We start from the raw sequence: 23,843 nt of genomic DNA on the forward strand, positions 1-23,843 counted from the left end.
AAAGCCCTTAAAGCTGGTCATGACATACTGGCCACTGGCAATGCTGATGCACCATTCCAGCAAGTCATCGATCAAGCCACTGCCTTTGTCTCAGCCTGTTATGGCATAACAGAGAGCTCTGACATGTCTCACATGAGGCTACTTGATTGGGGGGAAAAGAATAGCAAGGGTCGGATGTCAGCACCCAATCTGGCTGCTCTCCTGCCAAAAAAAGGAGGCGTTCCTAGAAAATGTGAAAAGAGCTCACTTCCAGGCATACTTGTGGCAAAATCTGAATTCCAATCTGGCACTAGCACTGAACCTGGAGGATTTTGGATGGAAAAAAGACATGTCCAACAAGTCACTGACCCCAATCCACCAACCAGAAAATGACAAACTCATCCCAGACTACATCCTGAAAATGAACCAATGTAGCTACAAGAGTGACACCCCCTGTAACTCCAGAAAGTGCAGTTGCAAAGACCATGGTTTGCCATGAGCAATGTTCTGTGCGTGTTTCAGGGTAGGATGCTCAAGACCATAATCCTTAGTAACTCATCTCTAAGATTTGTACTTCACACCAGTCCACTGAAGTTTCCTGCAGTAACCTACACCATCCAAGTTTATAGACTTACCAGCATATTGTTTTGGAATGCACAAGTGTGGGTGGGGATGCACTGGTTTAACATTTTGATACATGAAATCAACATTAGTTGGTGTGTTTGATTTGAATATTTTTCTGATGGATCAGATTCATTATACAAGAAAAATACAAGAGTTAAAATTTGCTATCCTATGCCCTTTTCTCTTTATTAGGTTTTGTCAGGGATGGGCAACCATGTGCCATGGAGGGCCGTGTGTATGCAGGTTTTCCTTCCAACCCAACACTTTAACAGGTGATTCCAATGATTAACACTCTTCTGTGGCTGAAGGTGTGTTTATCAGTGGAATCGCCTGTTAAAGTGTTGGGTTGGAAGGAAAACCTGCATACACACGGCCCTCCATGGCACATGGTTGCCCATCCCTGCTCTATCCCTATGTTGATAGAGGGACAATGATGATATGGGTGTTTTGGGCATTAAGGGATTAATATCTGAAAATGCACAAGGGTATTCACTGAATAACCTCTTGTATGTTGAAGAGGTACTCCTTAGCTAAAAGAAACAGCACAGAAAAAGCTGAATCTGACAAAACAAGGTTCAACAAAAAATCAGGCTTTGACTCCCGGACAAACAGTTGACCAGGGGAAGTTGAATTAGAAACCTTTGTTACCAGCTGTTTCTGGGCTCTCAGCTTGTACTGGTTGGCCTCCTGTCGCCTCTGCAGGTATTCATGACGTGCTGCAGCCACACTGACACACACACACACACACACACACACACACACACACTCAGCATTTCTGCATATGAGACAAACCCATTTCAGTCAAAGAGGTTTCTCTGTGGTTCTAGATGTTTCCTGGGTCAGCCAGGTGTTACTGTCTGTTGAACATCTCTACTCAGAACCAGCAGTACCAGCACGTAAATACAGTCCTCCCACAGTAGTTACAGCAGGTTTCTATAACACCAGCCAGGTGGAGGTCCTGGATTTAAATGCTGGTTTCTTGTTCTTTTCCTCCAGCATGTTTCCACTGATGAGTATGTGGACCTGCATCATACCGGTAGGTAGATTTTGTTTCTGGTTGCATAGAACTTTTGTTTTCGAGCTTTGGCTGGAGCACGGGGTCTTTCTGGGTGTGTCTCCATGTTCTCCCTGTTCCTGCTGGGTTCTCTCTGGTACTCCAGCTTCCTCCACAGTCCAAAGACATCAAGAGGGGACCAGGTTAATCCAGACTCTAAATTGACCGTAGGTGTGGCTGGGAGAGCCAATGGTTGTCTGTCTATATGTGTTGGCCCTGCCATGGACTGGTGACCTGTCCAGGGGGAAGGCTGCTGGGACAGGCTCCACCCCCCACCCCCCGCCCGTGACCCTTAAAAGGACAAGAGGTAGAAAATGAATGTATGGATAGAACTGTGTTGACCAGGTGACAGACTTTATGGTGTTGGTGTGAGGGCAGGAACAGCTGAGATTGGGCATGTCCACCAAGCTGCCATGTTGTCATTACTGACAGAAAACACCTGTCAGGATTGACTAGGAACAAGAGTGAATACAGAAGCCAGATGTGGTCCTGTGTGGGGGGCTTCCACTTCCCTGGTAGCTGTTGGCCAGCTGATGCTAAGCTCATCATCTCTGGCTACTCCTAACTGTGCAATGACAGATTTGGCAGCAGCTAGCTTTAACTGCTTGAGTTCCTCACTGCAGTGTTGGCTGATGGGTAACAGATGATGGTGCATCGTAGTGTTGGCTGACTCACAGCTGGTAGGGCTCAACAGGAGGAGCAGGGTGGTCTCCACAAGGCTTCTGCTGTCTCTCATGAGGAGGAGGGGGGGGAGGAGGAAGAGGAGGAGGGAAACCGTCCCCGTCCCCCCTCTGGTAGGCGTCCAGCTGGGCGTGGTTGTGCTGGTAGTGGGGTGCTGGCTGCTGGATAAACCTGCATGAGTAAAACGACTTCCAGGTCAAGAAGGACACACGTGTCACATCTGAGGGGATCAACTGACCTGTGGTTCTGGTTCTGCTGCCGACTGTCTACTGGTGCTGCAGGGTGAGAAGGTGGTCCTGCTCTGTGGTGGAGAGGCTGCAGGTAGGACCACATACACCTGCTGGAGATTACATGACCTCACAGAGTAATGTCATCATATGACTACACCCCCAGGGAAGAGAGACACACCTTCACGTGTCTGTGAGGACAGCCATGACAAGGCCATAAGATGGCCCCACCCAGCTTCAATCAGCAATCAATACCAGTGATAGTGGTACTGGTACTGATGCTGATACTGGTACTGTTAGTGATACTGGCTATGGTAGCGAATCTGGTACTGATGCTGGTACTGGTATTGTTCATGATACTGGTACTGGGACCAATACTGGTGCTGGTAGTGGAGGAGGTGGACATCTATATGGTGTTTGGAATAAGACCCAAGATTTACATTTCTTTGCCTCAGGAACTAGTTGGATTGAATTAAAAACCATGAAAAAGTGAGAACCTCCCTTGCAGATGAGGAGGTCGTGGAACACAGCTACACGCTGCAGTACATGCTACATGCTACACGTAATTCCTCATGCCTTTTACGTCAGTATAATTGTGATGTTGAACGAGACGGATTACTTTGCAGTGGGGGGTGGTGCAGTCCCTCCAAGCTGGTTTAGCAGGTTGTCTCTTCACAGCAGCTTGGGACTTAGGGGTCTTCTCTGTAGAATAAGACAGTTTGAAGTTTTACGAGTAAGCAGTGGACATTTTGTTCAAAATAATCATAAGTAGAAATAAGTTATATATAATGATATCTGCAGGGTCTAGTAAACATGCTTAAGTCTCTGGTACCTCCTCCAAGGTCATGGAGGATGAGGGTGGAGACAAACTCCCTCAGCAATCAACTACAGCGCACGTCAACTTTGTGTTCTGATGTGCCAAAATGTGGTGCAATCTCAATCCAGCCAGTTAAAATTTTGTCTGGTCTCTGTGGCGATCAGGAGTGTGATTCTATCAAATTTGTTGGAGCGGCATCATTAGGAGCATGAAGTGAGACGTGTGCTGAGGACAGTGAACCCCAGGAAGGCGGCTGGCCCCGACAGAGTACCTGGTAAGGTACTCAGAGCATGAACTGACCAACTGACTGGAGTCTTCACCAGGATCTTTGACCTGTCCCTGTCACAGGCCATCATTCCACCCTGCCTCAAAACCGCCACCATCATCCCCATCCCCAAGAAGAAAGCAGTGGACAGCCCCAACAACTACAGGCCTGTTTCACTACACCTGTAGTCATCAAGTGCTTTGAGAGACTGGTCTCTCAGCACAGCCTGTCTGCCTCCCACCCTGGACCCCCATCAGTTTGTGATAACCACAGTGCTCCACACTGCGCTGAGTCACCTGGGGAACTCCGTGAGGATGCTCTTACTGGACTTCAGCTCAGCATTCAATCACATCATCCCAGAAATCCTGGTCCAGAAGCTTTCACACCTGGGTCTCTCCACTCCTGTCTGCCTCTGGATAAAGGACTTTCTATCAAACCGCCCACAGTCTGTCAGACTTGGTCCCACCTCTAATAACATCTCACTCAGCCCGGTTCTCCACAAGGATGTGTGTTGAGTTCCCTCCTGTTCACTCTCCACATTACGACTGCTCCCAACCCACCTCTAAAACACAATCATCAAATTTGCAGATGAACCCACTGTGGTCGGGCTCATCTCAGGGGGGTGAGTCTGACTACAGAGATGAGGTCAACAGACTGACAGCGTGGTGTACAGTAAACAACCTCCAACTGAACACCACAAAAAACTAAGGAACTAATTCTGGATTTCAAGAAGGGCAGAGCGGACCCACCACGGCTCTACATCCACAGGGACTGTGTGGAATGGGTCCTCTCCATCAGGTTTCTGGGCGTGCAGATATGTGACGACCTCTCCTGGACCACTAACACCACGGCAGTGGTAAAGAAGGCCCAGCAGCATCTCCACTTCCTGAGAAGGCTCAGGAGAAACAACCTGGAAGAAGAAGCTGCTGGTGACCTTCTACAGGGCCACCATAGAGAGCCTCCTGGCATCCTGCATCACAGCCTGGTACGCACGGAGCTCGGCAGTAGACAGGAGAGCAGAGGTCATCAGCACAGTCCAGATAATCACTGGTTGCTCTCTGCCCAGCCTGGAGGACATCGCCAGCTCTCACTACCTCAGCAGAGTTGCTAACATCATCAAGGACTCGGTTCACCCCAGCAACCACCTGTCTGACCTGCTACCCTCAGGCCAGTGCTGCAGGTCACACAGAGCCAGGACAAACAGACTCAGAGCTATCAACCACAAAACCAAATGACCTGCCTCACTACAATACAGATACTGATCATATTGATCGTTAAATTGTTGTTCACAATCAAGTGAAGAAACTGTTTTTTCCAAGTGCAATGACTGTCTTACCCCTTTCATGTGCATTTTCAATATCACAGCACTGTTTTTACACTTGACTTTTTAATTCTCTGCAAATATATATTATGTATAGTTTTCTCCTCCTGGAAACATCACCTTATCGTGGTGGAGGAGTTTGAGTGGCAAAGGGCCAGACAAAGAATGGTTCAAAAGACCCTTCATGGAAAACAAGAGCAAGAGTTGGTGTACCCAACTCTAACCCTGGGTTAGGCCTGGTCAGGCCTTAGCCCATGTGGTTTGGCCAGGCCCGTAATGGTTACATGGACTTGTCCCCCGTGGACCCACCACCAGCATGAGGAACCAGAAGGGTCCAGGTACAGTGTGGTTTGGGCAGTAGACCAAGGTGAGGGCATTGGCTGTCTGATCCCCAGACATGGAAGCTGGCTTCTGGGACATTGAATGTCACCTCTCTGGCGGGGAAGGAGCAGGAGCTGGTGGAAGAGGTTGAGTGTTACCAGCTAGATACAGTCGACCTCCCCTCCACACATAGCTCTGGTTCAGGAACCCAAGTCCTTGAGAGGGGTTAGACTCTCTCCTTCGCTGGAGTTGCTCCAGGTGAGAGTCAAAGGGCCAGGGTGGGCTTTTTAATAGCCCCCAGACTCTCTGCCTGTGTGTTGGGATTTACCCTGGTGGACATTGCTTCCCTGTGCTTTCAGGTCCAGGAATGGGTCCTGACTGTTGTCTGCGCTTATGCACCCAACAGCGGTTCAGAGTGCCCACCGTTTTTGGAGTTCCTGGGAAGGGTGCTGGATGGCGCCCTAACTGGGGACTCCATTGTCCTACCGGGGGACTTCAGTGCTCATGTGGGCAATGACAGCGTAACCTGGAGGGGCGTGATTAGGAGGAACGGCAGGCCGGACCTGAACCCGAATGGTGTGACATCTGTGCGAGTCACAGTTTGTCCATAACTAACACCATATTCAAACATAAGAATGTCCACCACTGCACATGGCATCAGGTCATCCTAGGTAGTAGGTCCGTGATTGATTTTATAGTCGTATCATCTAATCTGCGGCTGCATGTTCTGGACACTCGGGTGAAGAGAGGAGCTGAGCTTTCAACAGATTAGCATCTGGTGGTGAGTTGGATCAGTTGGCAGGGGAAGAGGCCTGCAGACCTGGTAGACCCAAACGAGTAGTGAGGGTTTGCTGGGAACGTCTGGTGGCAGAACCTGTCAGGAAGATCTTCAACTCCCACCTCCGGCAGAGCTTTGACCACATCCCTGGGGCAGTGGGGGACATTGAGTCTGAATGGACCCTGTTCCGCTCTGCCATTGTCAAGGCGGCTTTTGTGAGCTGTGGCCGTAAGGCTGCTGGGGCCACTTGCGGTTCTAATACCCGAACCCGCTGGTGGACACCAGAGGTGAGAGGAGCTGTCAGGCTGAAGAAGGAGGCTTACAGGGCATGGCTGGTTTGTGGGTCTCCTGAGGCAGGCAACCAGTACCGGCAGCCCAAGTGGTGTACATCCACGGTGGTCGCGAGGCAAAAACTCAGGCAGGGGAGGACTTCTTGTGAGGCCATGAAGAATAACTATCAGTCAGGTCTGAAAAGGTTCTGGCAAACCATTCGTCGCCACGGGGGGGAAGGCGGCGACTTGCCCACACAGTTTACATTGGGGACGGGAGGCTGCTCATGTCAACTGGGGAGATAATTGGCTGGTGGGAGGAAAACTTTGAGTAACTCCTCATTCCCCACCAACACATACTCCATGAAGGAAACAGAGTTGGGGGAGTACTTGGGATCGTCCAATCTACGCGTCAGAAGTCGCCATCACAGGCGATGCCTTTGGAGTGCCAGACTGGGGTAGTGGTCCCCATCTTTAAGAAAGGGGATCAGAGGGTGTGTTCCAACTGTCGGGGATCACACTCCTCAGCCTTGTAGAAAAAAAAACTACCTCAAATCAAGGAGGAGCAGTGTGGTTTTCGTCCTGGCTGTGGAACCGTAGATGAGCTCCTCACCCTCGCTAGGGTGCTGGAGGGGGCATGGGAGTTTGACCAACCAGTCCACATGTGTTTTGTGAATTTGGAGAAGGCTTATGACCGTGTTCCCAGGAACACCCTATGGGGGGTATTCTGGGAGTATGGGGTGGATGGCCCCTTACTAAGGGCCATTCAGTCTTTCTACCAAAGGATTGAGAGTCTGGTCCATGTTGCTGGCAGTAAGTCGGACTTGTTCCCAGTGAGGGTTGGACTCCGCCAAGGCTGCCCTTTTTCACCGGTTCTGTTCATAACTTTTATGGACAGAATTTCTAGGCATAGCTGGGTGGTGGAGGGGGGGGGGGTCCAGTTTGGTGGTGGGAGGATGTTGTCTCTGGGTTTTGCAGATGATGTGGTCCACTTAGCTCCTTCAAGCCATGACCTCCTCCTCTTGCTGGGACAGTTCGCAGCCGAGTGTGAAGCGGCTGGGATGAGAATCAGCACCTCCAAGTCTGAGGCCGTGGTCCTCAGCCGGAAAAGCGTGGTTTGCCCACTCCAGGTCAGGGGGAGGTCCTGGAGTTTAAGTATTTTGGGGTCTCGTTCACGAGTGAGGGTAGGATGGAGCGGTTCATTGACAGGCGGATTAGGGCGGCATCCGCTGTGATGCGGGTGCTAATCCCGTCTGTTGTGGTGGAGAGGGAGCTTAGCCAAAAGGCAAGGTTCTCGATTTACGGGTCAATCTACGTTCCAACCCTCACCTGTGGTCATGAGCTCTGGGTAATGACTGAAAGAACGAGATCCTGAATACAAGCGGCTGAAATGAGTTTCCTCCTCAGGGAGGCTGGGCTCTCCCTTACAAATAGGGTGAGAAGCTCAGTCCTTCAGGAGGGACTCAGAGTAGAGCTGCTGCTCCTCCAGGTAGAGGAGTCAGTGGAGGTGGTTCAGGCATCTGGTGAGGACGCCTCCTGAGGGAGGTGTTCAGGTATGCCTGACAAGGTGGAGGCCACCAGAACACGCTGGAGGGATTATATCTCTGGGCTGGCCTGGGAACGCCCCAGGATTCCCCTGAAGAGCTGGTGGAAGTGGCTGGGAGAGGACAGTCTGGGCTTCCTTGGTGAGGCTGCTGCCCCCGCAACCCGGACCCACCAGAGAGGAGGAGGAAGACAACGACACCAACAACGTACAGTTTTCTTCTAAATATTTCTATTTTTATAACTGTTGTACTTCTCTTCTGTTAAATTGCACCAAAGAGAGTTGCACTCCAATTTCACTGATGCCATACAATGACAATAAAGGCTTTTAATGCTATTTGATTTGATTTGATCAGCTGCAAAGGTGCTGTCAGACAACCCCTTCCAGGTGGTGGTGTTGAGCCTCTCCAATCTACTTTAGCTCACTGTTGCTGTCTCCACTGCTACACGTATGTTTGACCAATACTGTGTGTGTGACAGAGGGTGTGTGCGCGTGTGCATACGTGCATGTGTGTGCACGTGTGTGAGTGAGCGCGTGTATCTGTGTGCATGTGTTTGTGTGTGTGAGTGCACGTGTGTTAGATCACCTGGCTTGAGTGCTTGTGCTGGGGCTGCAACTTCACCACCATGTAACACTGCGGGGAGGAGCTCCTGCAGCATAACCTGCACACAACCAGCAGGGAAAATAAGCAGCATAGGAGGTTAGCAGCAGCTGCATAGGAAGTTAGCGGCAGCTGCAGAAGAAGTTAGCAGCAACAGCAGAGGAAGTTAGCGGCAGCTGTAGAGGAAGTTCGCGGCAGCTGCAGAGGAAGTTAGCAGCAGCTGCAGAGGAAGTTAGCAGCAACAGCAGAGGAAGTTAGCGGCAGCTGTAGAGGAAGTTAGCGGCAGCGACAGAGGAAGTTAGCCGCAGCTGCAGAGGAAGTTAGCCGCAGCTGCAGAAGACTTCAAGAGTTGGGTGTGTTTCTGCTCAGACTATGGAGTGTCATTCTGCAGCTCATCTAGGAGGACGTGGAACTTCTGTCAGGTTCCCCTACCTGCGGCTCCAGGTTTTTACTGATGTGTTTCTCCAGGAAGGGACACTTGAGGACAGAGCTGATGGAGGGACGGTCCCTGGGGTTGACCTGAGGACAGACAAGTGTGTCCCTGTGTGAATACTGATACTCTGAACATGTCAATAATCTCATCAAATAACATCTTCTAATTTTCTTATTTATATCAATTTTTATTTATTCATTTTAGTTATCAATGCTGACACATTTCAGGACAATCTCCTCAGGATTCAAAAGTAGGAAATAAAAAATCTAATAAAAACAAAATCAAACAAGCAAACAAAAAAGCAGCAATAACCAATCAAAAAGAACAAAGCCTGTGTACTGTTATGTAGAATCTTTTCTTTCCTTCTATGACAAACAGTTTTTTTACAAAGAGATCTTCTTTCATTTTCAGCTTATATGTAAGATCAACAGTATGTCGTCTACAATTGACATCCATTGTTTGTTACTGGGGATGTCAGTCTTGAGCCAGTTTTTATTCATGGCCTTCTTCCCAGCCACCAGGAGAATCTTGACCAGGTATTGGTCTCCTACATGCACTGCTCCATCCAAGTATCCGAGGTAAAGAATAAGACAGGATTTAGGAATCACAGATCCCAGTACATTGCAGAGAACCCAGTGAACCCCAGAAGGGCTGTACATTCCTGCATTTCCAAAAAATATGTGTGAGATCTGGATCCATGTGGTTACAACAACACCAACATCGCTGGTGAGCATTTATCTGTTTACTTTTGATTTTAGGTGTGATAAAATATCGAATTAAATTCTTCCAATTCAATTCTCTCCATCTCAGAGACTGTAGTATTTTGGTGTGTTTTCCACACATCATTCCATATCCCCTCTGGAATCTCCTCAGCCTGCTCCCTTTCCCACTTGGCTTAACATTTAATGTTGTTGGGGATGGCATGGCGATAAGCCTGAACCAATAGTTTTATGACAGGATGTATTCTATCCTCATTTGTTTTAATATTTTTGATACAATAGTCCGTCATTTGTAGGTCTCTTAATGAGTCTTGATGAGTTAGATCATGTGCATTTTTTAGTTCTTGAAAGCTTTTCATTTCACCCTTTTTAATTGTTGTGCATACGGCTGTAATTCCTTTTTCTGTCCAATGTTTAAATCTCTCATCATTTTTTCTTGGTGCAAATTTATCATCAAAAGCAATCCATTTTAACAGACCAATTTCCTTACCTATTTTTAGTTGTTTCACTATGGAATCCCCTATATCTACAGTCAAGGATATCACTGGGTTAAAATTACGCTCCCCTCTTCTATAAGGGGGGTCTCTGTTTCCCCTGTATTTGTTTGAACTGGGTTGTTGGATATGAAATGTCAACATCTTTCCATGGTGCTACGTAGCCCTCTTCACACCAGCAGAGTAGATGACGCAGTTTCACTGCATGAAAATGTTCTTTTACATTTAACATCTTCTCATTTTCAACATAAATACATAAAAAGTGAACGCTAACTGAAGTTTAAGTGTCTATGTTTCTGTTTCAGCCCAACACTGTAGAGGAGGATCTGACCTTGAAGAGCTGTGTGACCAGGAGGCGAAGGTCGAAGGAGTAGCCACTGGACACTGGGCTATAGCGCCCTGTGCAGATTTTATTCACCAGCTGGGTTAGGGTGCTGCCCTCAAACTGCAGGGCAGAAGACAATCAAGTGGAAGGGTGTGTGTTGGGGGGGGGGGTGAGAGAGAGAGTGAGTTAGAGAGACAGAGCACAGTTGTATTGATTTGTGTTAGCATTAAAATTAGCTGCTGATGTGCTGGGGGTGGTGCTGCTTACTGGGTGCCGCAGAGTGCAGAGTTCATACAGGACGCAGCCCAGAGACCAGATGTCCCTACACACACACACACACACACATATTATTTTGTGTGTATATTATTTGGATGGTGCTGAATGCACCATTCGCTCATTCTGGTGTACATCAGGCCAAGTAAAAACAGAACTGCAAGTGCATCGCTCGCGTGTGTCTGTGTGTTGGTGTTTGTGTGTGTTTGTGCGTGTGTGTGTGTGTGTGTGGGGGGGGGGGGTTTACAGGATACCTGAGTTGAACAGTAGAAACTAAGAGCTATCAGCAGAGGGTGTGGGGCCACCAGCACAGTCAGAGAACAAGAACGTGGTGGTCTTGAAGAAATGTTGTCCTTGTTCAGCACTGTTGAGTGCTTAGACTGGTACAATTTAGTTCTAAATTTAATTCTAAATCTTGGTTTAAGTCTAGATCTAGGTTTAGTTCAAGATCTAGGTTTAATCCTAGATCTAGGTTGAGGTATTGGGCAAAAGCTTGGATTTGAGAAAACAAATGTGTGTGAGTGTGGGAAAGAGGAAGTGACAATGACCTCAGCTTTCTGGACCAGTTGCTCTGCCCCCTTTGAAGTGAGGGTCTCTTTTATGTGTGTGAACAACATCATTGGTATTGTCATCATTTTTATGTCTGGTGTGCGTCGCTGCCTGCAGGAGTGTTGCTCAGCTGGCAATCGGTGGAACCAAAACAATATCCTTTGTCTCCTTGAGTGACTACATACGTCTTGTTGTTGTAAGGTCGACCCTGGCAGATCTCCGGGGACAAGTAGTATGGGGTCCCCACACAGGTCTGGGCCAGCTCCGTGGTGCTGCCGTCACACACAGAAGCACACTCGTCAGAGGGCTGGGTCAGGTGGAGGAGGTTAGGGTGGGGGTGGAGGATGTTGGTGCAGGAGAGAGGAGGTTAATGGAGGTGGTTAGTGGAACCTGGAGCTTGGTCAAGGTGTGTGCAGGATGTGGGGGGTTGGTGGAGGTTGGTGGAGGTTGGTGGTAGGGGGGGGGCTGTTCTTTATAAACGAGCACAGGCACATCAGGACACCCACCTAAGCAGGTACAGGGCAACAAAACATTCAGGAACCACCAAATTCTTGCTCCACAGACAGTTTCCTGACATGGGTTCGAGGCACCCTTCATATCGAGGTCGTCGGTCGACTTCCCAGCATAGATGAGGATCCCAGTGAAGCGACAGCTGGTATCATTAGCTCCTCCCCCTGCATGTCCTTCATGCGCTGCATCACTTGGCTCTCTGTGCATAATTGCTTTATTGTCAAAGCCATGCATATTCCTGCTCGTGACAACAACGTTGCTGCCCTGTAGTTTTCTGTTTTGATTTCTGTCACTTTTTACCTTCATCTATTCAGAGCATAGCTGTAGGCATCCAGTGTTGCGCCGGGCGCTCTCACCCCTCCTGTCCAAGTCTCTTCTCTTCCCCTATGATTGGTTCTAAAAGGTTTCAAAAACTCCCGTCCTCCTCTCTCATGCAGGCGCTAACCTATAATGTTGGCCCGCTGCACTCACTGATCAGACACAGTAGAGCGGGGCTCCTCAGCCCGAATCTTTTAGCATTTCACGGTTTCCTGCGGTGTGGCGATGCCTGATCTGCTCCTCCATTTGTATCCAGCTGCAGTTGCGGCAACTGTGAAATCTCAATTTCTCCTTCCACATTCACAGTTTTCCTCAAACCCTTTCAAACCGTCTTCCGGTTTGGCTGATGGAGTAGTAAGACGTGTGGAGGAGCCGCTCTCCCAAACTCCAGATAACTTGCCCATTTAACACCTCGAAAATCGAAATTCAACCGAGTAAGAACTAGATGGCGGGCAGACAGAACGTTAAAGGCCAAAAAGGTGAAGAAAATATGCTGAAATCGCAAGAAAAGAGTAACGTGGCGGATCAAGCTAGCAATGCTAAGTCGGTTCAGGCTACTACATGTGGAGAAGCTACAGCACACCAGAGCGACACACGACACAGCATGGCCCCTGAAGACATAATCACTGCGATAAAGGAGCTAAAAGCGGACATGAAGAAGGGCAATGAAGGCCTTAAACACAAGATAGTCGGCCTGAGACAAGAAATTAACGGCAAACTCGACAAACTTGCAACGGAAGTGGAAGGTGTATCTGACCGCGTAGAAGAAACGGAGTCCCGCATGGGGCAGACGGAGGACTGGGCAGAGGAAGCAACCCGAGCGCTCTTCACCTGCCTGGAACAACAAAGATATCTGACCTTGAATCTCGCTCAAGAAGAAATAATGTCAGAGTCTTCGGAGTGGCGGAGGGAGAGGAAGGCGACTCAATGATGCAGTTTATGGTGAATCTCATCGAGAGTGAGTTGACAATGCTGCAAGATGTGGATCTGAAAATACAGTGGGCTCACCATAGCCTGGCCCCGAGACCTCCGACTGGTGCCCCCCCCGCGACCCATCATTGTGAACTTCCAGGAGTTTACCACCAAGGAGGTGGTACTGAGAGAGGCTTGGAAGAAGGGGAAAATCCTGGTGGGTAACCGGGCTCTTCTTTCGACCATGACTATGCATCGGATATAGTCAAAAAACGTAAGGAATATAACGAGATAAAGAAAGCTCTGAAGGAAAGAGGGATCCGTTTCCAAACACCATACACCCGGATGCGGATTCACTGGGACTCGGGGGTCCGCACTTATGACAGCGCACAGGAGGCACGGAGGGATCTAAAGAAACGAGGTTTCCAAATAGAGGAACCAGTGGTGACCGAGGGGGACGGCAGCCAGGAGAAACAGCTCGCGGAGCGGCTGGGATGGAGGCAGGCAGCGAACACCCGGGAAAGGAGCTCAGCCATGGCACAGAGAGTGAGAGAAAAACTCCTCGGGTTCCAGAGGAAACAAGCGGAGGAATCAGGAGCTGGGACGTAAGCCGCACCGCTTGGTATGATTGTTTCGTGTCTCGGACTGTAAAGAGACGGTAATTTTTTTGGGCCTTTTATAAATACACAACACCTGGGAGAAGCGGCTTCTCTGAAATGAAACTTGTTGGACCTGTAAGGTGGTAGAGTTTTTGTTACCTAACTCTTTTACCACTCTTGACTATGGGCCCTCTCTAAGTGAGAGGCTTCACCCTCGACTCACCAACGGAGTCACAGGCGAGGGAGGCTTCCCTCCACGTTTGGAGGCCAGTCTAAGTTCACGTTCTGTGTTCAGATTTTATTTTGGGGGATTTCTGGCTCAGCTGATTTTCGGACTGAATATGACAGGGTCACATGATCTGAGGTGTGCTTCTTTGAATGTGAATGGTCTGAGTAACCCGGTAAAAAGAAAAAAGGTTCTTGCTAAAATGAAAAAAGATAAAGCATCAGTGATATTTCTTCAAGAGACGTGTCTAAAAAAAGAACATGAAAAGTTTGGTTATTCGAATTCTTTCTTTAGTTCATGTGAAAACAGTCGTAAAAGAGGAGTGGCAACTCTGATTTCTAACAGTCTTACTTTTGAACCGATTTCAGAAAGGTGTAATAAGGAGGGCAGATATGTAATTATTAAAGGGAGGATAGATAATGTGCTCGTCACACTTGCTAATATATACGCCCTCCAGAAAGTGATGGAAAATTCATCAGGGCTCTATTTGATACATTAAAATCAGAGAGTGAAGGGACTTTAGTTTGTGCTGGCGACTGGAACACAATTCTGAATCACTCAATGGATACGACGAGCACTAAAAAGCAGAAAGTACATGAATCGGGCGATCTTAATTTTCTGATCAAAGAGATGGTCTGTTCGATGTCTGGAGGAGCCTCCACCAACAGGAAAGAGACTTTACCCATTATTCAGCCACTCGCCGTGTTCATTCCAGAATAGACTTTTTCTTGATGAACAATGTAGACAGATGCAGAGTGAAGGGTTGTTCAGGAGGAACAGCAGACACATCAGACCAGTGTAATCTGTTTAACTTTCCATATAAACAACAGTCGGAAGACCACATTATGGAGACTAAATACGAGTATTTTAAACAAGGAGACCGTTCTGAAGGAGATTAAGGGGGAAATTAACGAATGTATAGAGGATAAGAAGAACAGTCCGGTGAATCCAGTCATTATGTGGGACACAGTAAAGGCAATAATGAGAGGGAAATTAATTTCAAGGATAGCGTATTTAAATAAGATTAAAAGGTTAAAATATGACGAATTAGAGAACATTGAGGGAGTTCGAGAAACAACAACAAAAAGATGAAGAGATTGACAGACCAGATTAAAGTACAAAAAAAGCAAATAGATGATCTTCTGAATGAGGAATTGGAAAAGAAAATGAAGTGTGCAACACAAACCTTTTATGAATCAGGACCAAAAGCAACTAAAATTCTAGCAAAACGCCTCAGGGCACAAGAGAAGAGGAATACCATTCATAAAATTAGAGACCCTTGGACTAAAAAGATAACATATGAACCAGAGGAAATTCATAACATCTTTCAGACCTATTACTAATCACTACACTCACAGCCTAATAATATTGAAAGAAGTCCTGACTGAAGGCTCTGTCATAAAGGAAGGTCTTAAGCCTGGACTTAAAAGTAGTCAGAGTGTCTGCCTCTCTGACCCATGGAGAGATGCTGGTTCCACAGTAGAGGAACCGGTACCTGAAGGCTCTACCTCCCAGTCTGTTTTAGAGATACTGAGAGTCACTAAAAGACCTGCATTCTGGGAGCGGAGTGCTCTGGTGGGACAGTAGGGACTAATGAGTTCTTTCAGAGAGGATGGAGCTTTATCATTGAGAGCCTGATGAGTCAGCAGAAGGACTTTGAAGTCGATTCTAGATCCTACAGGAATCCAGTGGAGAGAAGCTAAAGTGGGAGAGATGCGTTCTCTCTTCTTAACTCCCGTCAAAACCCTGGCTGCAGCGTTCTGGACCAGCTGGAGACTCTTTAGGGAGTATTTAGGACATCCTGACAGGAGAGAGTTGCAGTAGTCCAGCCTAGAAGTGATAAATGCATGCACCAGTTTCTCAGCATCACTCTGGGAAAGGATATTCCTAATCTTAGCGATACTGCAGATGGAAGAAGGCGGTCCTGGTCACATGCTTTATGTGGGAGCTGAAGGAAAGGTCCTGGTCAAAAATGACCCCAAGGTTCCTTGCAGTTGTCCTCAGGGTCAGGGTGATGCCATCTAGAGTAGTGATCTGGTTAGAGAGGTGTCCCTGAGGGGTTCAGGTCCAAACATGATGACCTCAGTTTGATCTGAATTGAGCATTAAGAGGTTAGAGGACATCCAGGATTTAATGTCTTTCAGGCAGTCTAGCAGATTAGTAAACTGGCTTGTGTCGTCTGGCTCCATCGACCAGTAAAGTTGTGTGTCGTCCTCATAACAGTTGAAGTTGATTGAGTGCTTCTGGATTATGTCACCTAATGGGAGCATGTAAAGAGTGAAGAGAATCGGTCCTAAAACTGAACCCTGTGGTCCACCATATGTAACTCTACTGTACTCTGAATGGTCATAATTAACATGAACAAACTGAAACCTGTCAGATAAGTAGGACTTAAACCATTTTAGGACAGGTCCTTAATCCCAATGTCATGGTCTAGTCTCTGTAGCAGGATGCTGTGGTCGATGGTGTCAAATGCAGCACTGAGGTCCAAAAGGACAGAGACAAGACCTCTGTCTGAAGCTGTAAGAAGATCAGTAGAGACTCTGACCAGTGCTGGTTCAGTGCTATGGTGTTCCCTGAATCCAGACTGGAAGGCTTCAAAGAGCTCGTTGCTGTGCAGATGTTCATGTAGCTGCTCCAGGACATCCTTCTCAAGGATCTCGAAGATGTACATGCATGAAATTCGCTGAAATTCGGCACACTTGTCCGGTCTGGCTAAACACTCACGAATCAAAAAGAAAAACACCACAAAAGTCTATAGCGCCACCTAGGGAGCCACACAACTAAAAGATAATTTTTTTTATAATTTGCAGTGCTATAACTCCTCCCACGAATGTCCCACAAACATGGGACCAACACCGTTGGACTCGTCTCATCAAGATGAACAGTTCCTACACTCTGTCCCCTCACCTGTCTACAACAGAATGTCCACAAATTGGACAAAACTGTCAAAATGAGGACTTTTTTTACTACCCAACAAAATCTATGTCCTCCTAGGGCATTAATGCTATCGCTTCCAAACTTTCACACATTACTATCCCAACAGTGCTGATTAAAAGTTGCTAAAGGTTTTTATATGACTCACTTGGTTTCCATTTTACAAGCCGTCAAAGTGGGGGAGACACATTTCACCTTCCAATGGAAGCCTATGGGGAGACGGTGTCCTCTCAGGTTCATACTGTCAAACAAATGCTTCTCACGTCTACACCATCCATCCCACAGCTCTACCAACCACACCACTGCATTCCTGACAAAAACCCCTCCAAGAACATGGTGTTCTGTGTCCCTCTGGACCAGCGTATGCCGACTTCTTCCTCTTGTCCCACTCCAGTCCTGGTGCTCCTCCTCTCTCTCCACTCTAGCACAGATCAGAGACAGAGCAGTGGGGGAGGGGTTCTTAAAGGGCCAGCTCTCAGCTCTGCTCTCTCTCTAGCACAGATCAGAGACAGAGCAGTGGGGGAGGGGTTCTTAAAGGGCCAGCTCTCAGCTCTGCTCTCACTCTAGCACAGATCAAAGACAGAGCAGTGGGGGAGGGGTTCTTAAAGGGCCAGCTCTCAGCTCTGCTCTCACTCTAGCACAGATCAGAGACAGAGCAGTGGGGGAGGGGTTCTTAAAGGGCCAGCTCTCAGCTCTGCTCTCCACTCTAGCACAGATCAAAGACAGAGCAGTGGGGGAGGGGTTCTTAAAGGGCCAGCTCTCAGCTCTGCTCTCACTCTAGCACAGATCAGAGACAGAGCAGTGGGGGAGGGGTTCTTAAAGGGCCAGCTCTCAGCTCTGCTCTCACTCTAGCACAGATCAAAGACAGAGCAGTGGGGGAGGGGTTCTTAAAGGGCCAGCTCTCAGCTCTGCTCTCACTCTAGCACAGATCAAAGACAGAGCAGTGGGGGAGGGGTTCTTAAAGGGCCAGCTCTCAGCTCTGCTCTCACTCTAGCACAGATCAGAGACAGAGCAGTGGGGAGGGGTTCTTAAAGGGCCAGCTCTCAGCTCTGCTCTCACTCTAGCACAGATCAGAGACAGAGCAGTGAGGGAGGGGTTCTTAAAGGGCCAGCTCTCAGCTCTGCTCTCCACTCTAGCACAGATCAGAGACAGAGCAGTGGGGGAGGGGTTCTTAAAGGGCCAGCTCTCAGCTCTGCTCTCACTCTAGCACAGATCAGACACAGAGCAGTGGGGGAGGGGTTCTTAAAGGGCCAACTCTCAGCTCTGCTCTCCACTCTAGCACAGATCAAAGACAGAGCAGTGGGGGAGGGGTTCTTAAAGGGCCAACTCTCAGCTCTGCTCTCCACTCTAGCACAGATCAAAGACAGAGCAGTGGGGGAGGGGTTCTTAAAGGGACAGCTCTCAGCTCTGCTCTCCACTCTAGCACAGATCAAAGACAGAGCAGTGGGGGAGGGGTTCTTAAAGGGCCAGCTCTCAGCTCTGCTCTCACACTGTGCAGCAAACTGAGGCTCGTATCTCCTAAACTACAAGGCCTTGGGATTTGCCGATTACACCGTTGGATTCGGGCCGACAGTCCGGCCGCGGCCGCGCCGGGGCTCAGGCCCTAACAATGCTGCTTGCAGCTTTAATTTACCTCTATTATCTCTAAAACAATTGAACATTACCTGCCTGATTTAATACACGAGGATCAGACAGGTTTTATGGAAGGCCGCAAGACCCAAGACAATGTAACCCCATCATTATTTTTGGGTTATAAGTTATTTGTTTGAAGACAGAAATGGGTACACTTTGTATTGTTATGTGCCTTAACACTGCTTAAGAGTATTGCATTTACTGTTTTTATGTTCATTTAATTTCTGTAGTATTCGTATGTTGTGGACCTGTGAACTTGCCGTAGCAGGAGGGCGTGAGCCAATCAGGAGTGAGTATAAAGTCAGGTGGAGGGAAGTTAAAAGGGAAGACGCGCGGCAAGCCAGGTGCGAGATGCGGTGAGGAGAGAAGACGAGTGAATGAAACAGATACATACGGGGAAACATGACAAAGTTTTTATGTGGACATTCTTGTGGTTTGCAGTGTGACGGAGTGTCACTAAGAAGACCGCAAGACTGCACTGTGGAGTGTCATTCTGTGTCGACGAGATAAAGACTGAGCCACTCTTCAGTGTGAGTGTTGTAGCAGTTAGTTCGCTAAGCTGGCTGCATTACCCCGATTGGCCTGCAGTGTTCGAGAGTATACTTAGCTAGTTAGCTACGGCTAGCCCGAACAGTAGTGCGTTGCTAACCCAGCAAGCAGCTGTGCTTTTAGAGGAATGATTGAAGACGTTGGATATCTACGGAGGGTGTGGAGTGCAGTGGCTTGGTCATTCCTACAAAAAGACTGTGGAGCAGAGTTGGGAGACTCGTCATCGGAGCATCCGCCTCACATCGCGTTGGTCTTTCGAGGATTCATTTGGGATATTTAAGTAAACGCCAGTCATCTGATCCGTGAGTAAAATTCCTAGGCGAGGACGCCATCTGTGGAGGACAAGTAACAGGCCTGCAACGTGGGAGTGCGGTTGGGTTTCTTTTGGTGTTTTACTGTATTAGATGGCGGCTTAGGCATTAAGCACAAGTGCACTTTTGGTATTAAATTCCTGGCCAGTTATATTTACTATTTATTATTATTTGGGTATCATTGCTGTTGTTGGTGAAATATGTGAAGGTGCTTCAGCAATTTGATGGTTTAACTGTTTACATTTTACAATCATTTGAAAAGTAACTAATTAATCGTTTGAAGGTTTTGCACTTTCTGTTTATAAAGCTAATTTGTTATCTATATTTTTTCCATGTCTCTAACATCCATTTATCTTTTCCCTCACTATTTCCTAACTAAAACCTTTAAAACTTACATCCTGGTGTCTGTCTAAGTTACTTCCGGTATATCTAAGGTGTTTTACTACAATAACCATTGGGATTAATGAGTCAAACTATAGCATTAACGAACTGGGTGACCCTTCCCTAAAGGTCGTGGGGAATCGATGGGCTACAACAACATGAGGCAAACCCTACTATCATAGAACACATTGACAAAAACCATCTGAGTGCAGCTCTGATCAGCCTTGACGCCGAAAAGGCGTTTGACAGAGTCTGCTGGCCTTTTCTACATGGGGTGCTAGAGAAACTTGGCTGTAATAAACAAGTCATCAGATGTAAACAAGCTCTTTACACAGAGCCCAGTGCTAGAATAAAAATTAATGGCCATCTGACCAGCAGTTTTAAGCTTTTTAGGGGCACCCGCCAAGGATGCTGCCTGAGCCCCACACTGTTTGCAATATTCATAGAGCCTTTAGCACAAACCAGAAGACAAAACCCTGATATTAAAGGAATCAATATGGCAAATGAGGAACATGGAATAGGACTCTTTGCCGATGATGTCATCACCTACCTCCACAATCCTGAATTAACGTTCCTAGGCTCACGTCTGTTCTGCAGGAATACGCTCAGTTATCAGGGTGTACACTGAACGTCTCTAAAACACAGGTCCTCTCCTTTAATTATACACCAAGCAGAACAATCAGATGGGAAAATGAAATAAAGTGGGATTCAAAGTCGATAAAATATTTAGGTGTACTACTCACACAAGAATGTAACAGAATTTATGAAATAAATTCTGAATCCATAGATAATAAGATTCAGAGAGATATGAGGACATGGTCAACACTTATCTTAGATTTTAGTTCAAGGGTTGAGACAGTCAAGTTGAACGTGTTGCCGAGGTTGTTGTATCTTTTCTTATCTTTACCAGCCAGAATCCCAGAATCCCAATTCATAGCATGGGATAACCAACTGTCTAGATCCATTGGGGCAGGAGCAAGGCCAGGGGCTGCATTTAAAACTCTTCAACTGGACAGAGAAGAGGGAGGTCTTGCTGTCCCGAACCTCAGAGAGTACTGATGCTGCCCAGATGAGGGATCTCCTCTATTGGTGCTCTCCAGATTACCAAGCCAGGTGGAAACACATTGAACTGAATGCGGATCATTCTCACCCACAAGCTAGACTAGGGGGCGCTGACCACACAAACCTAAAGGGGATAAATTCAATAATAGAAGATTCATTAAAAATTTGGTATGAAATTGAAAGAAAATATCATTTGGAAAGTGAAATTAAACTTCTGGCTTGGCCATCTCACACACCTGGGTTTGGTCCTGGAGTGCTGGACAATGCCTTTGTGAGCTGGACAGTCAGAGGGATGACAGCGACGTGTACGCTCTTAGAGGGTTAGGGTTTGAAGACATTTCAATAATTTAAAGAGGAATTGAATTTGGTAAACGGAGACTTTTTTTTAGAGATCTACAGTTAAGACATTCTATGATGTTGAGATTAAAAAGAGACTGTCAGCAGAAGACGCTGGAGTGGTTTCAAGTGTTTACAAGAGCACACAAACGAACACCGACTAAGATTGTGACTAAACTGTACAGGGGACTACAGAAACGGAATGGTAGGAATTCTCCTTACGTGAAACTGAAATGGGATTAAGAGCTGGGCATTGAACTGGTGTAGAGTGGTTGGCGCTCAATCTGCAGAACTCAACAACCCTCCTCTAGCTCTAAAAGATGGAGGGAATTCGGGTGGAAAAACTTAATCCGCTTTTTCGTCACACCTCATATTAAAAGTAAACAACTGGGTTTACCACAACAATGCTGGAGACAATGTGGGCAGATGAGTGCCAATCACTCGCATGTGTTCTGGTCCTGCCCAAACCTGCGACCATTTTGGGACGGAGTTACACTGACCCTGGAAGTGATTTTAAAGTATAAGGTGCCTGGAGACCCTCCAACCCTGTGTTACCCCCATTATTCAGAACAAGGACACTTATCTTTTTAAAATTCTAATACTGGCCAGTAAAAAGGCCATCACAAGAAACTGCTTGAAAGCTGACCCACCAACCACAGACAGTGGTTGGACATTGTTGAGGAGCTCTACTCTATGGAAAGACTGACTTTCTACTTAAGGCTGGAAGCAGGGACTCGCATTATGGTCCCCCCCCCCTTTTTTTCTTTCTTGATACATCCTCTACACGTGTCACTCTCTGTCATTTGAAGCTGTTTACTTCCATTGTAGAGCGGTGGAGTCTGTGCCAGTACTGCTGTTTTTACTTTTGTTGTTTTCTTCTTTGAAACAAGACAAATAAAAAGTAAAAAAAAACAAAAAACCCTTTCAAACCAACCCCACCTGTTGGACCTCATTTAAGCAAGCAGCAAGTGTCAGAACACACACACACACGCACACACACAAACTGTAACCAGAACTAACACACAAGTGTGTGTGTGTGTGTGTAACTTACTTATTCAACATTCTTGCGATTCCGAAGTCGCCCAGCTTTGCTTTCACGCCTCCATCAGTGAGGAAGATATTCTGGGGGGGAGGGGTGGGGTCACAAGCAGCTTATCTGCCTTCTGATTGGCTGTCTGTTGGCTCACGTGCAAACACATTCAATGATGACAGGCAGTGATGCTTGCTAACCGTCTCTGTGGCTGAAAGCTAGAATGTTGTCTACTGGTTCAACTAGGGAACTGAGATGGTCTCTGACCCACTAACTAACTAACTAACTAAGTAGCCAGCTGACCAACCGGGCCTGTCTGCTAGCTTTGATGTGATGCCTGGTGCGCAACACATTCATCTGCATATCCTGTAAGTTACCCTCTCACATTGACGGCGTGATGAGTCGCTGCTCATTGATGAGGAGCTTGTTTGTGAGACGCCATCGCCAACGTCAACAACAACACAACACCAAAATAGCAGAGTTAGACATCAGTCGCTGTTGCAACCTGTGCATCCAGGTGACACGACCTGCTGACAGGCTCTGGACCACATGATCTTCTTCCACTCGTGTTTAGATTTAACTTGAGTGAACTTTTCGCTTTGGTGTAAGTCGTTGAGTGTTTCGTGCTGCGACGGGACGTGACCGATCCACCATGGAGACACTAATGGTCTCCATCAGCGGCATGTTGGAGAGGTCTGGTTCCCGGGCTACTGTAGGGTGGAGCTACCATGTGATTGACAGCCAGTGTGTGTGTGTGTGTGTGGGGGGGGGGTACCGGAGCTTTGATGTCTCTGTGGAGAATCTTCCTGTCGTGGATGTATTTAAGACCCAGGCAGATCTGAACGAACCAGTCCACAATCTGAAAAATCACACATCGGTGTCACTCAGTGCATGTGTGTCTGAGTGCGTGCATGTGTATATGTGGTGTGTTTGTCTGTGCACACACGTGTGAGTGTACCTGATGTTCAGAGAAGGCCACGCCTCTCTGCATGTTGATCCTCTTCATCAGATCTCCTCCATCACAGTACTCCATCACAATGTACAGGCAGCCCCTCTCTGTCCAAATGCCTTCACTGTGACTCCACCCCATGTCAGCTGACATGATGACTCATTGCAGGACTACTCACCTTGAAACGAGTGGATGAAAGCAACGATGTTGGAGTGCTTCATCTTCGACAGCAGTGTCACCTCCTTCTTTGACGCTTCCTTTTCCCTGGCTGACATCTGAGAGCAGGGACACGTCTGAACACACAATGCACTTCTCTGACTGTCCAACAGACAGGTGGGGTCAGGTGGGAGGAAGTCAAACAGGTGGAGATGAGACAGGAGGAGGTCTGGCAGCTGGAGGACAGATGGGTGGAGGTCAGACAGATGGGGTCAGGTGGCAGTCAGACATGAGGAGGTCAGACAGCCGGAGGACAAATGGGTGGAGGTCAGACAGGTGGAGGTCTGATGAGTGGAGGTCGGACAGGTGGGGCTCGGGTGGGAGGAAGTCAGACAGGTGGAGATCAGACAGGAGGAGGTCTGACAGATGGGTGGAGGTCAGACAGGTGGGGTCAGGTGGCAGTCAGACATGAGGAGGTCAGACAGCCGGAGGACAAATGGGTGGAGGTCAGACAGGTGGAGGTACGGTGGAAGTCAGACAGGAGGAGGACAGATGGGTGGGGTCAGGTGGCAGTCAGACAGGAGGAGGTCAGACAGCTGGAGGACAAATGGGTGGAGGTGAGACAGGTGGAGGTACGGTGGAAGTCAGATAGGTGCGGTCAG

General features: G+C 47.7%; 1 protein-coding gene across 1 annotated transcript in view; it reads right to left on the bottom strand.

Annotated features, from left to right (window-relative positions):
• The window catches only part of nek5 (NIMA related kinase 5), a 46,208-nt gene that overhangs the window by 20,873 nt on the left and 1,492 nt on the right, over window positions 1-23,843 (bottom strand). Inside the window, exons 3-17 of the mRNA XM_086219447.1 lie at window positions 23,204-23,300; window positions 23,035-23,132; window positions 22,852-22,935; window positions 22,098-22,168; window positions 11,459-11,545; window positions 10,719-10,773; window positions 10,458-10,571; window positions 8,913-8,999; window positions 8,466-8,541; window positions 3,185-3,267; window positions 2,577-2,678; window positions 2,333-2,496; window positions 1,789-1,948; window positions 1,550-1,626; window positions 1,252-1,330 (exon numbers count right to left, since the gene is read on the bottom strand). Coding sequence (XP_086075573.1) covers window positions 1,252-1,330; window positions 1,550-1,626; window positions 1,789-1,948; window positions 2,333-2,496; window positions 2,577-2,678; window positions 3,185-3,267; window positions 8,466-8,541; window positions 8,913-8,999; window positions 10,458-10,571; window positions 10,719-10,773; window positions 11,459-11,545; window positions 22,098-22,168; window positions 22,852-22,935; window positions 23,035-23,132; window positions 23,204-23,300 — 1,434 coding nt within the window. The remainder of the gene's footprint in view (window positions 1-1,251; window positions 1,331-1,549; window positions 1,627-1,788; window positions 1,949-2,332; window positions 2,497-2,576; window positions 2,679-3,184; window positions 3,268-8,465; window positions 8,542-8,912; window positions 9,000-10,457; window positions 10,572-10,718; window positions 10,774-11,458; window positions 11,546-22,097; window positions 22,169-22,851; window positions 22,936-23,034; window positions 23,133-23,203; window positions 23,301-23,843) is intronic.

Source organism: Aulostomus chinensis, chromosome 12 (assembly GCF_037954235.1).
Source record: "Aulostomus chinensis isolate RoL2024-O1b breed Wild chromosome 12, RoL_Achi_v1.0, whole genome shotgun sequence".
NCBI classification, from domain to species: Eukaryota; Metazoa; Chordata; class Actinopteri; order Syngnathiformes; family Aulostomidae; genus Aulostomus; species Aulostomus chinensis.